Source organism: Trichomycterus rosablanca, chromosome 12, assembly GCF_030014385.1.
Source record: "Trichomycterus rosablanca isolate fTriRos1 chromosome 12, fTriRos1.hap1, whole genome shotgun sequence".
NCBI classification, from domain to species: Eukaryota; Metazoa; Chordata; class Actinopteri; order Siluriformes; family Trichomycteridae; genus Trichomycterus; species Trichomycterus rosablanca.
Window position 1 is genome coordinate 14,051,383 of NC_085999.1, and position 16,344 is coordinate 14,067,726.

Here is a 16,344-nt window from a genome sequence, read left to right on the forward strand (position 1 = left end):
CTGTATCAGTGTATATATATACTCGGTGTATATATACTCGAGTGATATATTATTACTCGGTATCTGAGTGATAATCTATTGAGAAAAGCTCTGTCCAGGCTGTATTCTACATAACAGCCCAAAATCTGCCAGACCTACCGTGAACCTGACCAGAAGAAAGCAGTTAATGAAAATAAATGAACACATGTATGAGGTAAGACCTATAGATAAATTAGAGCTTAGATTACATAGAGCATTTACACACTGCTATTGAAAAATTATGGGGGGAAATGTCCTTGAAAACACACAGCAATGTCAGCTGTCATGAAATCATACAGATGAAACTAATCCATACACTCAGATGAATCAACACTCATCTGAGTAAACTGTGCCAGGGATTTATTAGCTAAAGACAATTAATTTGGCTTAACGTCTCTCTGCACTTGCTACCTTTGATCAGCAGCCATGTAGGTCAGTAGGACAGAAGCTAAGGGCAGCCTGGCAAACACTACATATTGCTGCATACAGCTGCTTTATTTTCCAGCTAGGTTCTTTTAAAGACACTATATCAAATGTGGAACTGAAATTAGTTTTAAAGTTCAGTGTACATTGAAATGACAGCCTTGAGAATTAATTATTTATTAATTATTTCTTTAAAATGATGTTTGGAACAAGTTTGGCATGAATTAAACAAACCTTAGTAAAACCTTGAGCCACAAAGGCATAAAAGCCAAGAGTCACTTGCAGCCATAGTGAGTACCCGCTGAAGGTGGGTTGAGGATGGACAAGACAACTTGTTAAGCAACCAAGGCAATGGCGTCTGGTATAGACCAAATGAAGAGCTACTGTGGCTCAAACTGTAAATATATTTAATCATTTACATTTTTGGCATTTAGCAGATGCCTTTATCCAAAGCAACTTACAATTGAGAGTTAAGGGCCTTGCTAAAGGGCCCAACAGCAGCAGACCTTCTGATTACTAGTCCGTTAGCTTAACCACTAGGCTACAACTATCCTAATCGATACTGATGATAAAGTAAACATGTCACAACACAGAGTGCATCAAATCCTTCTGTATAGGATGCTGCTCAGTCACAGGCCAGTAAAAATGCCTTTGTGCCTATGCTATCTCCTGTTGACCATTGACAGAAATTACTCTAAGCATACTGGTAGCAGAACTGGACAGTGGAGTTATGGAAGTAGTAGGGCTGGGCGATATGGATCAAAAATAATATCTCGATATTTTTTAGCTGAATGGCGATATACGATATATATCTCGATATTTTTTCATCCCATACGGTAATAACAAAAAGACACGTCTGAGACAAAGCTACATGTTCCAAATGTTATACAGGCACTTTTATTAACATTCAGCTGTAGATAAACATGAGAAATTCCTCAAAAATAAACTATTGGCATATTTTAAATCAGGGGTCACCAACCTTTTTAAAACAGAGGGCTGCTTGTAGGGTACAAACTTCCTGAATAACATAAAGTTGCATGGTTCACCTTTAATGATAATATTATGATTAATAATAATAATAATAAATATTCATATATGTGAAGAGACTGTCTCATCACATGTTAATTATTTCTTGCAATAATTATTAACAATGATGTACCATGGCAGGAAACACAGACATATTTAAACATGTAACATTATTTATTTCTGAAAGTCAGAGCGATCACATCTCTTATATTTTTGTAAATATTGTTCCTGACGGTTTTGTATGAATGAGCACATTTGTAGCATTTTGATCAAAATCACACAATTTTTATTTATTTATTTATTTATTTATTTATTTATTTATTTATTTATTTATTTATTTATTTATTTATTTATAAATTATGACTTCTGTAGCATTTTTTTAGGAAATCATTAACAGTCCCATCTTCAAATAATGTCCCGTTTGTACTGATCCCGTTTGTACTGATCACTACTTTTGTTTTAGAACAAATCATGAACTCTGTCCCATGTTTGCATTTTTTTTTTTTAAGATTTTTTAAAAGCTACGATTTAAATGGACGTTTCTGTGACACGTACTGAAGCCTCTCTCCACATTGTGCCGCTCTCTGTCGTCGTCCCCCGAATGAAACACACACTTTTGCTCCCAATCACTGTGAAAATATTAAGTTCTCTTTTGCTTTTCTTGTGTGTTTTTTCATTATTATTTTTTCGGGGTAAAACCCGCATCTCGCTCCCCATAGTAGCTGCGCTCGCTCGCTCGTCTCAGCGTTCTGCGCCCGATATAAAACTCTGCACCCAGACCAGATCAAAGCTCATATAAACAACAGTTTTGTTCTTGAAATGTTATATTCAGTATTGTCATTTTCAAATCTACATTAATGCAAGTGTTATTGATTCAAAGAGATCAACAACGAAAATATCATTTTTAGACGGAGCTCTATAGTCACTAGAGCTGTTTAGAACATGCCCTGCTCACGTGGTGGGGAGGGAGGGGTGAGTTGTGTTCAGTGAGGGAGAGGGGCGGGGCAGGTGAACATGTGCAGAGACAAACTGGGAGAAGAGAAAGACGAACTGTCGGATCTAACTGGAACGCAACATCTACAGTGTATCACAAAAGTGAGTACACCCCTCACATTTCTGCAGATATTTAAGTATATCTTTTCATGGGACAACACTGACAAAATGACACTTTGACACAATGAAAAGTAGTCTGTGTGCAGCTTATATAACAGTGTAAATTTATTCTTCCCTCAAAATAACTCAATATACAGCCATTAATGTCTAAACCACCGGCAACAAAAGTGAGTACACCCCTTAGTGAAAGTTCCTGTAGTGTCAATATTTTGTGTGGCCACCATTATTTCCCAGAACTGCCTTAACTCTCCTGGGCATGGAGTTTACCAGAGCTTCACAGGTTGCCACTGGAATGCTTTTCCACTCCTCCATGATGACATCACGGAGCTGGCGGATATTCGAGACTTTGCGCTACTCCACCTTCCGCTTGAGGATGCCCCAAAGATGTTCTATTGGGTTTAGGTCTGGAGACATGCTTGGCCAGTCCATCACCTTTACCCTCAGCCTCTTCAATAAAGCAGTGGTCGTCTTAGAGGTGTGTTTGGGGTCATTATCATGCTGGAACACTGCCCTGCGACCCAGTTTCCGGAGGGAGGGGATCATGCTCTGCTTCAGTATTTCACAGTACATATTGGAGTTAATGTGTCCCTCAATGAAATGTAACTGCCCAACACCTGCTGCACTCATGCAGCCCCAGACCATGGCATTCCCACCACCATGCTTGACTGTAGGCATGACACACTTATCTTTGTACTCCTCACCTGATTGCCGCCACACATGCTTGAGACCATCTGAACCAAACAAATTAATCTTGGTCTCATCAGACCATAGGACATGGTTCCAGTAATCCATGTCCTTTGTTGACATGTCTTCAGCAAACTGTTTGCGGGCTTTCTTGTGTAGAGACTTCAGAAGAGGCTTCCTTCTGGGGTGACAGCCATGCAGACCAATTTGATGTAGTGTGCGGCGTATGGTCTGAGCCCTGACAGGCTGACCTCCCACCTTTTCAATCTCTGCAGCAATGCTGACAGCACTCCTGCGCCTATCTTTCAAAGACAGCAGTTGGATGTGACGCTGAGCACGTGCACTCAGCTTCTTTGGACGACCAACGCGAGGTCTGTTCTGAGTGGACCCTGCTCTTTTAAAACGCTGGATGATCTTGGCCACTGTGCTGCAGCTCAGTTTCAGGGTGTTGGCAATCTTCTTGTAGCCTTGGCCATCTTCATGTAGCGCAACAATTCGTCTTTTAAGATCCACAGAGAGTTCTTTGCCATGAGGTGCCATGTTGGAACTTTCAGTGACCAGTATGAGAGAGAATGAGAGCTGTACTACTAAATTGAACACACCTGCTCCCTATGCACACCTGAGACCTAGTAACACTAATGAGTCACATGACATTTTGGAGGGAAAATGACAAGCAGTGCTCAATTTGGACATTTAGGGGTGAAGTCTCTTAGGGGTGTACTTACTTTTGTTGCCGGTGGTTTAGACATTAATGGCTGTATATTGAGTTATTTTGAGGGAAGAATAAATTTACACTGTTATATAAGCTGCACACAGACTACTTTTCATTGTGTCAAAGTGTCATTTTGTCAGTGTTGTCCCATGAAAAGATATACTTAAATATTTGCAGAAATGTGAGGGGTGTACTCACTTTTGTGATACACTGTATATCGATATATGCGATATTGTCTCATCTTATATCGCGTATGAAAATATATCGATATATCTTTAAAACTCGATATATCGCCCAGCCCTAGGAAGTAGGTCAACTAATCCCACTGATTCGGTATTCTCCAAGGTCATGTGGATGGCTGGGAATATGTGCATCATTTACCCATGAAAGAGATGGCACCCAAAGTTGATGGACCTCCTGGTAATATCCTTGTACCAGTCTTGATTTTGAACCAGTTCAGTGTGTTTCCAGCTAAAAAAGAAGGTTCTGAACTGTGAACACTCTGAGCTGTGTTTGTTCGCAGCTGGAATCAAAGAACACTAGGGTTTTTAGCGTGAACCGTGACATCATCTGTGGGCATCAAAGCAGTCTCATGTTACTACTCTTTGCTTCCATTGCGCAACGGCTATAGTTAATGATGCATTCCTGGTTGTCAAAAACTGGTGGAAATGCGGGCCGGTTCTTTAAAAAAACCCAAAGTTTATGAGTCCATGAGTCCATGTCTCAATGGCTGAGAGCTGTTTTAACAGCATATTGGGTGAGTGGTAATATTTTTTGCTTATCAGTATGCAGTACATGTTCAGTTTAAGTTCAGGTACACTATGTGTCTAACTTTGAGTGGGTGGTTAGTGATAGTCTCTATTTATTTTTGGTAGGGGTTGTTCAGTGGGGCAGTGAAAGACATAAAATATGGTTAGCTTTTTAGTTCTGGCTTTTTTCCCACTTGAATTTCAGCCAATGGCTCAAGCTACAAATGTAATGTGACAGACAAAATAATAAAAATAATAATAATAATAATAATAATTAGACTTAAACTGACCAGCCATAACAATAAAACCACCTACTTGTTTCTACACTCACTGTCATTTTATCAGCTCCACTTACCATATAGAAGCACTTTGTACTAGTTCTACAATTACTGATTGCAGTCCATCTGTTTCTCTTCATACTTTTTTAGCCCACTTTTACCCTGTTCTTCAACAGTCAGGACCCCCACAGGACCACCACAGAGCAGGTATTATTTAGGTGTTAGATTATTCTCAGCACTGCAGTGACACTGACATAGACACTCCTACCTAATTGGTCCACCTTTTAGATGTAAAGTAAGAGACAATCGCTCATCTATTGCTGCTGTTTGAGTTGGTCATCTTCTAGACCTTCATCAGTGGTCACAGGACGCTGCCCATGGGGTGCTGTTGGCTGGATATTTTTGGTTGATAGACTATTCTCAGTCCAGCAGTGACAGTGAGATGTTTAAAAACTCCATCAGCATTGCTGTGTCTTATCCACTCATACCAGCACAACACACACTATCACACCACCATGTCAGTGTCACTGCAGTGCTGAGAATGACCCACCACCCAAATAATACCTACTCTGTGGTGGTCCTGGGAGAGTCCTGACCATTGAAGAACAGCATGAAAGAGGGCTAACAAAGCATGCAGAGACATAGATGGACTATAGTCAGTAATTGTAGAACTACAAAGTGCTTCTATGTGGTAAGTGGAGCTAATAAAATGACAGTGAGTGTAGAAACATGTTATAATGTTATGGCTGATCAGTGTATATATAAAACACCATAAACATAATAGACATAATAACCCAGTAGGACATGGAAAGAGCACAGCGGAAAGTCAAGGATAGGTTAAGCTTGGCGAAGTGAGCTTTCTACATTTAGAGCAGTGGCAGCAAAAACAGACTCTTATCGTCGGCGTGCAGGGCTGAGCAGGGCGGCAAAGTGAGAAAGATGGTGCAGGAGCACCATCAAAGCCAGCATGTAGTATGTAGAAAGGGCAGCAATATAGGCACTCTGCCAACAGGCAGAGAGGGAGAGGTGAAATAGAGGCTTAAGATAGCTAAGACAAGCTCGTTCTATCAGCATGCATGGCAAACAGCAGCAGGATGACCAGAGATTGTTGGAGAGGAGAGTTGGGGAGTGGTACCAACCAACACCTCAGACAGGAAACAGGTAAAAAAAAAAGATAAACAAATAAGACACGGGGAAAGGCAACCAGCGTACAACCACCCGGAAAAGACGCAAATCAAGTAGAGATGTTGACACTAGAGACATTGATTGGCATTCATTGATTGAATAACCTGCCAGCAAAACTGACAATAACAACAAACACCAAGGACACTACTGGTCTGAAAGTAAACACACTTTTTAGTGCACCATTCATTATTACCATCCTTATTTTGACCCTTGAATGTAACCTGATTTACCTGTATATACAAAACAAAAAAATCCATTGATGGAATAACCTGGTGGTTCAGTATATTCAGGTAGTCAGCTGACCTCATTCTTTGGGTACATAACATTGCTGAACCTAGACCTGACCAACTGCAGCAACACCAGATCATAGCACTGCCCCCACAGGCTTGTACGGTAGGCACTAGGCATCACTTCAGCGGCCTCTCTTCTTACCCTGATGCGCCCATCACTCTGGAACAGGGTAAATCTGGACTCATCAGACCACATGACCTACTTCCACTGCTCCAGAGTCCAATCTCCCTAGCAAATTAAAGCCGTTTTTGCCGGTTAGCCTCAATGACAAGTGGTTTTCTTAAGGCTACACAGCTGTTTAGTCCCAATCCCTTGAGTTCCCTTCGCATTGTGAGTGTGGAAATGCTCTTACTTTCACTATTAAACATTTCCATGAGTTCTACTGTAGTTTTTCTACCATTTGATTTCACCAAACATTTAAGTGATCGCCGATCACAATCATTGAAGATTTTTTTCCGACCACATTCCTTCCTCGCAGATGATGTTTCCCCACTGTCCTTCCACCTTTTAATAATGCGTTGGACAGTTCTTAACCCGATTGTAGTAGTTTCAGCAATCTCCTTAGATGTTTTCTCTGCTTGATGCATGCCAATAATTTGACCCTTCTGAAACAGATGAACATCTTTTCCACGACCACAGGATGTGTCTTTCGACATGGTTGTTTAACAAATGAGAAGCTACTCACTGCATCAGTTAGGGTTAAATAACTTGTTGTCAGCTGAAACATAATCACCCATGCAGTAATTTCCAATGGGAGGCTCTTACCTATTTGCTTAGTTAAATCCAGGTGGTGACCTTTTTGTTGGCCAGGCAGTGTATGTTTCTAATAGGTATTTTTACTAATTAGTCTTTACATTGTTTTGCTAAGAAGTACAGTGTTATTGCCAGTGTTAAATTTCACCAATTATGCCAGTCATGCAGTCAAGTTGGCCAGTTCCTGCAGCAGAAAAACATCCCCACATCATCACTGACCGACCTCCATGCTTGACCACAGGAATGGCATTATCCTGGCTTCAACCCTCGTGTTTCTTGTGCCAGACAAACTGCTTCTCCATATGGCCAGACAGTTCCAGTTTTAATTCGTCACCTCATAGAACTGTGTCCCAGAACTCTGCAGGACATGAAGAGTTAAGCCTTGAACGTCAGGTGATCTTATTATGGTTGGCACTGAGACAACTGTCCCAGTATTCATCAGGTCATCCTGTAAGTCTTTGTTGTCCTGATGAGCCTGCTAATGCCCATCCAGTACTCCCAGTGGTGTCTGGGAAATATTGTACCCACTGCCCATTTGGTCCTGTCTCAGATTTTGTATCAGCAGAAAAGAAGCAGTAATACAAATACAAAAGTAAGTAGATAGGGTGTAGCAAATGTACAGTGTGCATATTTGTGCAATTACGTGTGCAATTACATATAACAAATCCACTTACCAAATAGAAGCACTTTGTAGTTCTACAATAACTGACTGTAGTCCATCTGTTTCTCGACATACCTTTTTAACCTGCTTTCACCCTGTTCTTCAATGGTCAGGAGCCCCAAAGGACCACTACAGATCATTCTCAGCACTGCAGTGACACTGACATGGTGGTGGTGTGTTAGTGTGTGTTGAGCTGGTATGAGTGGATCAGACACAGCAGCGCTGCTGGAGTTTTTAAATACCGTGTCCACTCACTGTCCACTCTATTAGACACTCCTACCTAGTTGGTCCACCTTGTAGATGTAAAGTCAGAGACGATCGCTCATCTATTGCTGCTGTTTGAGTTCATCAGTGGTCACAGGATGCTGCCCACAGGGCGCTGTTGGCTGGATATTTTTGGTTGGTGGACTATTTTTAGTCCAGCAGTGACAGTGAGGTGCTTATACCAGCACAACACACAATAACACACCACCACCGTGTCAGTGTCACTGCAGTGCTGAGAATGATCCACCACCCAAGTAATACCAACTCTGTAGTGGTCCTGTGGGGGTCCTGACCATTGAAGAACAGGGTGAAAGCAGTTGTAGAACTATAAAGTGCTTCTATATGGTAAGTGGAGCTGATAAAATGGACAGTGAGTGTAGAAACAATGTTAAGCCTCATCGGTGTATATAACAAAAATATCAAAAAAGAATATGTAGGTTTTGATTTGACAATGTAAGTGTCTACACAGTCAAACTACATGGCAACTGACCCTCAGCATGACATAAATCATCATCCGTTAGTCTTTACAGAAACTATGCCGTGTATCTGGGGCATGTAGAGAAGAAGATGATCTCATTCCTTCTCAGCAGCTCTTCATCTTTCTTCTCCAGGAAATCGAGTATTGATTTATACTAGAATATCCTACATGGACATGGGTTAATAAAAGACCAACGGGAAAGCGTGAATTACAATGACGGAATATTCTTCTTCTCATAGATGCGCACAGACACGTCAACAGATGGACACACAGATTCTGTGGTGCTTCTGTGGTCCAGAAGGAAATGTAATGGGAACAGACAGGACTGGAGCTTTAACCTCCAATATGTCTCCTACACTACACGTCAAACCCCGAGGGGCATCTGCAGGTGGAACGAGTCGCTTCGCCATCACTACACGCCCACAGTGGGATGTTTTCACTCACAACAGGCAAATCAATCTAATTCATATAATTAAAATCAGTCACACGAGCACCTACACATAAACCATAAACGTCTCAGTTCTCCTTCATGCTGTCTCATGCTGAGACCATATAGAATTACTTTGTAGTTCTACAATTACTGACTGTAGTCCGTCTGTTTCTCTGCATGCTTTGTTAGTCCCTTTTTTATGCTGTTGGTCAGGACTCTCCCAGGACCACTACAGAGCAGGTATTATTTGGGTGATGGGTCATTCTCAGCACTGCAGTGACACTGACATGGTGGTGGTGTGCTAGTGTGTGTTGTGCTGGTATGAGTGGATAAGACACAGCAGCGCTGATGGAGTTTTTAAACGCCTCACTGTCACTGCTGGACTGAGAGTAGTCAACAGCGCCCAGTGGGCCGCATCCTGTGACCACTGATGAAGGTCTAGAAGATGACCAACTTAAACAGCAGCAATAGCTGGACCAACTAGGTAGGAGTGTCTAATAGAATATTTAAAAAATCCAGCAGCGCTGCTGTGTCTGATCCACGACACACACTAACACACCACCACCATGTCATTGTCACTGCAGTACTAAGAATGATCCGCCACCTAAATAATACCTGCTCTGTGGTGGTCCTGATCATTGAAGAACAGGATGAAATCAGGCTAAAAAAAGTATGTAGAGAAACAGATGGACTACAGTCAGTAATTGTATAACTACAAAGTGCTTCTATATGGTAAGTGGAGCTGATAAAATGGACAGTGAGTGTAGAAACAAGGAGGTGGTTTTAATGTTATGGCTGATCAGTGTAATGCTACCACCACCACATTTTATTTATTTATTAGAATTTTAACGTCATGTTTTACACTCTTTGTTTACATTCATGACAGAACAGGTTGTTACTCATTACACAAGATTCATCAGTTCAAGTTTAATGTAAAACACAGTCATGGACAATTTTGTATCTCTACTTTACCTCACTTGCATGTCTTTGGACTGTGGAAGGAAACCGGAGCTCCCGGAGAACATGCAAACTCCACACAGAGAGGACCCGCACCGCCCCACCTGAGAATTAAACCCAGGACCTTCTTGTTGTGCGGCGACAGTGCTACCCACCGAGCCACACCCAATATATTTTAAAGAACCAGAGACTCATGCACTACTATCCATGATTCAACCATCCCTCAAGCAGGTGTATTGACTACCTAACAGGGCTGCTGCAGCTGCAAGGAGGAACCCGTTTCGACAACAGACACGCCGCCTCCCAGGGACAGCAGATTGTGCCTGTGTGGGCACCTGGCCAGTCGATAACACAGTCAAGGTTCTTGTCTTGTTTAAATGCTCACTAATTTTAATTAGATTTTTTTCCTGTGGGCAATCTCTATGCTGACAGACCTTTAAGGGAAATGGGCTACGTACTCTTGTAGATTAAATGAGCACTGTTGCCAATCAGCAAGTTGACATGGTAATGTGTTGCCTAAGAATTAAGAACTTATAATTAGACAGAATGTAAATCTCATTAGGTTTTTTATTAAATTATATTAAATTGTTAAAAGGCCTCGGCTTCCGAATTCCATATAAAAAACAGCACCCAGGTGGCACAGCAAGATCTTCCGCTAGTGCACTAGCACTGGGATTCTAAACTCTCCAAGTTTTAATCTGAGCTCTGCTACTGGTTGGCTGGGTGACCCCTAGCAGGCACAAATGACCGGACTAGGGGGTGGGGTCTTTGACAATGTGCAAGGATCCTGGTTAGTATCCCAAGGCAACTGTACAGAAAGTGGAGAAATGGGAAAGATCAGGGACTCTCCGTGCGCCCGATTCCACCAAAATATGGGCGAATAAGAAGGGATCGGTGGACTGCACATGCGTCGGAGGGTCCCCAGGTCGATGTGATCGAGGTATACGCTAAACTGGTAGAAAAGGGACAAAATGCATAAATAAAATAGTACAAAAACAACTTAGGAATTGAATAATTCTAAGGCACTGTAGCATAATAAAGCAAAATTAAAGGTAACAGGGCGACCGCTGTAGCCTTAAACATGGAGAGATGAAAAAGCCTCGTGTGAATGCAGATGAAAAGCGAGGCGTGGTACACAGATGAGTTTAATGACTGCCTTTCATCCGGGCCTGGCACATACACATCTGGTAATCCTTGTTCTCTCTGAGCACCTCTCTCTCTCTCTTCCATATCATCCAGCATCCACATAACGTTCTGTATCAAACACGTTCTATCCTCCTTCTTTCCGTACGCCAGCACACGCCCACGTATAGCCGTACACACACCCCAGTGTGGAGGATTCCCGCCGAGGCTGTCAGACTGTCACGTTCTGCCTGTTTCTCCGAAGTTCTCAGGCGTCTCATGGGAGCTACGTTCACACCTGCCACAGTCATTGGTCAACTTCTACACGTCTGCTGCATTTTGCAGCAAGTTCACACTTACAAGCTCTCTCTCTCTCCCTCTCTCTCACACACACATACATATACACTCCCATTCTGGCACACTACAGCTCTCCAAACTGGCAACATGAAGGATGCTTCATGGCAACGTACACACAGTAATGGTGGAATGAATGGCAGGTGATACATTTGCACGTTGCATGATATTTATCATCTATTGTTTATTTGTGTATTTTCAGTAACTGCTTCATCCAGATCAGGGTTGTGGTGGATCTGGAAGATCTGGAAAGTCCAGAAATACTGGCCACAATGCAGGAACATGCGCAGGACAGGGTGCCAATCCATGACAGGGCATCACACATCCCATTTTCTCCCAATTTAGCGTAGTCAATTTGCTGGGGGATCCCTGATTACAGTCGAGGTGGGTATATTTCTGCTCACGCCTCCTCGAACCCGCGTGCAGCCCTTAGCGGAACCCTTTTTCACACATGCATTCTGCACAGGCGCCTCTCTATCTGCTAATCAGGGTCCTTATACGGCATTTGAAGACCCCACCCATATAGTCCAGTCATCCCTCCCTGCAGGCACTGCCAAATATGGCCGCTAGATGGTGCCCACCTGACCGGTGGCAACCCCGAGTTTTAAACCGAGGAGTTTCGAACCGAGGAGTTTATAATCTCGGCGCCGGTGTGCTAGCAGAATATCCCGCTGCGCCACCTGGGCGCCCACATCAGTTATTTTTTAATTACACCCACAGGCAGGAAATTTACTCCCTGTATGTTCTAGGAGGTGGCAAAGAATTTCTTACAACCATTACAATGGTTCCATACTAATTTTTTACATGGCCTTTTTGGTGTAACACCTCAGATATGGTTAATACATGAAGATCAAAGTGCCCAGGTGGCACAGCGGGATATTTCTATTTCGCTAGCACACCAGCACCGAGATTCTAAACTCCTGGGTTCAAATCTCGGCATTGCCGGTCGGCTGGGCGACATCTGGCGGGCATAATAGGCAGTGCCTGCAGCAGATGCTAAATCGTCTTATGCAAGTGCCTTGTCTAGTATAGTTTTAGCAGCAGCAAGAGACACCTCACCTGCAAGGCACAGCCCTAATAGCACTAATTTTAATTTGGGCAATCTCCATACTGACAGACCTCAAAAAGAAATGGGCTATGTATTCCTGTTGATCAAATTAGGAACTGATGCCAAACACCAGTAATGCAAGATATGTAGTACAGGATTTTGCTTAGCAAGGGCTAACCAAGCTGCAAAAACAACAGACTTTACTGATGCATTAGAGTTCTAAGTATGAGCTAATACCTGGTATTGATTTGATACTGATCTAGGTGTCGGACATTCTAGTCAACGCATTGTCTACTCACAAGTACACATCTGTATGCTAACACATGTTAAGATCCCTGCTGCATCATGAATGCACACTGCATAAATTAAATAAAATAAAATGCCATCCCACTAGGCTACCGCTGTCCCAAAAGCCGTGAATTATGTTCATTTTGGTTGGACAATGATCCAAAGTGTCTCAATAACAGTGTAATAACAGATTATAACATTGCAATATATTAGATTATAACACTGCACACAGGCAGGAATAGACCCAGTATACTAAATTAGCCATTCCACACACTTGTATGCTTTAGAAAATGAATGCAAAAAGAGTGACCATCACCATCAAACCTAGCTCCCCTGAACCGTGAAGCTATGCAGCACTCACACAACCGGCTGCTCCACATGTGTTGTCACATGACTTTGGAATTATTGGTCACAGTAAATCTGATTAGACTGGAAAACTCATCAAATCTAATATTCCCCCAGCATCTGAGGACAGTGTGCATCCCTACAGTAAAACAATACCATGAGAGAACATCATTGTGTTTTTACAACCACTTGTTTTTCTTATTTTATATGCTCGCAGTGATGTCATAATTACATATTCCTTTTTGACATCATAATTTTGACTTGTCTGCATTTTTGTGTGCGATTCTTCAATAAGTAACTGCTGTTCCTGCTGTTTTCAGGTCATCCTACGTCCTTTTAAAGGGAATTACATTTGTAGAAATAATAGTACAAGGCCACTGTGAACCCCTACAGTAAAACAATAGCGTAAACAAGTAAGATTACACTGGCAAAATAATTAAACCACTTGTTTTGTCATATTTAATATGCTCCCAGTGATGTCATAATTATATACTCCCTATGACATCATAATTTTGAATTGTCTGCATTTTTGTTTGTGACTCTTCAATGTATAACTGCTGTTCCTGCTGTTTTCAGGTCATCCTCCATCCTTTTAAAGGGAAATTACATTTGTAGAAATAATAGTACAAGGACAGTGTGCACACCTACAGTACAACTATAGTGTAAAAAATAGGAATTAATTAAACCACTTGGTTTTCTTATTTAATATGCTTGCAGTTATGTCATAATTATATACTCCCTTTGGACAGCATACATTTAGACTTGTCTGCATATTTGTGTGCAATACTTCAATTTATAACTGCTGTTCCTGCTGCTTTCAGGTCATCCTGCATTCAAGTAGGATTTCACTGGCAAAATAATTAAGCCACTTGGTATTCTTAATTAATATGTTCCCAGTGATGTCATAATTATATACTTCTTATGATTTTGACATCATAATTTTGACTTGTCTGCATTTTTGTGTGCGATTCTTCAATGTATAACTGTTGTTCCTGCTGTTTTCAGGTTATCCTGCATCCTTTTTAAGGAAATTATATTTGTAGAAATAATAGTACAAGGACAGTGTGAACCGCTACAGTAAAACAATAGTTTAAAAAATAACCTAGGATTGGAGATTTTATCGTAATAATTCAACCACTTGTTTTTTTTATTTAATATGCTCACAATGGTGTCATAATTATATACTCCCTTTTGACATCATAATTTTGACTTGTCTGCATTTTTGTGTGATTCTTCAATGTGTAACTGCTGTTCCTGCTGTTTTCAGGTCATCCTGCATCCTTTTAAGGGGAATTACATTTGAAGAAAACATCATAATTATATACTCCCCTTTTGACATCATAAATTTTGACGTCTGCATATTTGTGTGCGATTCTTCAATGTGTAACTGCTCTTCCTGCTCTTTTCAGGTCATCCTGCATCCTTTTAAGGGAAATTACATTTGAAGAAATAATAGTACAAGGACAGAAATAATTAAACCACTTGCTTTTCTTAATTAATATGCTCCCAGTGATGTCATAATTATATACTCCCTATGATTTTGACATCATAATTTTGACTTCTCTGCATTTTTGTGTGCGATTCTTCACTGTATAACTGTTGTTCCTCCTGTTTTCAGGTCATCCTGCATCCTTATTAAGGGATATATATTTGTATAAATAATAATACAAGCAATTGATAGGAAAATTGATCGACTGTCCAAAAAGTTAGCTGTCACAGTAAAACAGAAATGATTTTGGTGAAAATGCATCATGATGCCAGTATAGCCCTGATAATTGTGTATTCATGTCTTGCAACCATCCAGTCGTGCACTGATTCAAAGGTAGACTCTGGACCCACCAAGATCCTGAACAGGTTCACACTGTTACTCAAGATGAATGAATGAATGAATTACCTTAATATCATATCATGATATTAATTTAAAATAGTCAGATCCTCCAGCACACACACACACACACACACACACACACACACACACACCTATATTTGGTGCATTGTTAATCATCCCCATTTTCACATTAATGCATGATGACAGCTACACACAGTTGTACGCACATCATGCACAACACACACACACACACACCTACACACACACACCCTCTGCATGTCTGCATGAACGCGCGCGCTTGGTTGCAATGACATCATTGGCAGAGTGTGGCAGCGTAAGAGAACAGAACAGCTGGGTTCGATACTCACAGCATTTGATGAAGCGGTAGTGGGACATGTTCTCCGGGTCTCACTGCCGAACCTACGAGCAGTGCGTTTAATGCCTGTAGCTTCCATTCATTGTCATCACGGACATCATTCATTTAGCGCGCGCTCACGGAGCCAAGGTGCCGGTAACTGGTACTCGTGCACCTCCCTCTCGTGCACCTCCTCTACCGCTCGCGCGTGCTCTCTCTCTCTCTCTCTCTCTCTCTCTCAGTGCAGAATGCAGCAGCGGATCCGCTCAGCGACCATGACCGCAACACGTGCTGCCGTAATGCCGCTGAGTGACGCGCTTTAGTTCTGCCCACCGACGCGAACACGCCCCCCCACTCTTCGTCTGTCACGGGAGCGCGCGGTCGCCACACACCTCTGCGCTTTGCGTTCCACACACGCGCGCGCGCGCGCGCACACAACCTGCAGCATAGACTTTTCTTTTATGGAAAATGCATACATGCTGCACCAGTAACCAAAGGTCACAGAAACAGAATTCTCAATTTTACATTCAATAGTTTATTATTTTTGCACCAACCTGCTTCAGTTATCCTGATCAAGGTCGCAGTGGGCAGAACTACACTTCGATCAGGGCTCAATCACGTGGTTAATCACACATTTACTTGCTAGCAACCAGCACCTTGCATCCTTTTGGAGGTGGGTGGGCATACAGACATTAACTGCAGGCACATCAAATCCAGACACTCATCTTACTGTGGGTTACCACTCTATCAACTGTGCCAATGTGCCACCCTGCCTCACACAACTGCCCCCCCCCCCCATTTTTCCTCCTAATCTAGTTGTATCCAGTTACCATACTGCATTACGCTTCCTCTCTACTGATGTTGATCTCCACCCTGATTGAGGAGAGCCGCGACTAACACACGCCCCCTCCGACACGTGTGCAGTAGCCGACTGCATCTTTTCACCTGCACGAGGCGATTTCATATGCGGATCAGCTTTGCG

General features: G+C 42.1%; 1 protein-coding gene across 2 annotated transcripts in view; it reads right to left on the minus strand.

Annotated features, from left to right (window-relative positions):
* myo16 (myosin XVI) overlaps positions 1-15,568 on the minus strand; it is a 313,223-nt gene extending 297,655 nt beyond the window's left edge. For both annotated transcript variants that reach the window (XM_063006388.1, XM_063006387.1), the window contains exon 1: positions 15,376-15,568. In XM_063006388.1, coding sequence (XP_062862458.1) covers positions 15,376-15,403 — 28 coding nt within the window. In that variant the 5' untranslated portion in view covers positions 15,404-15,568. The remainder of the gene's footprint in view (positions 1-15,375) is intronic.
* Between the last annotated feature and the right edge of the window lie 776 nt (positions 15,569-16,344).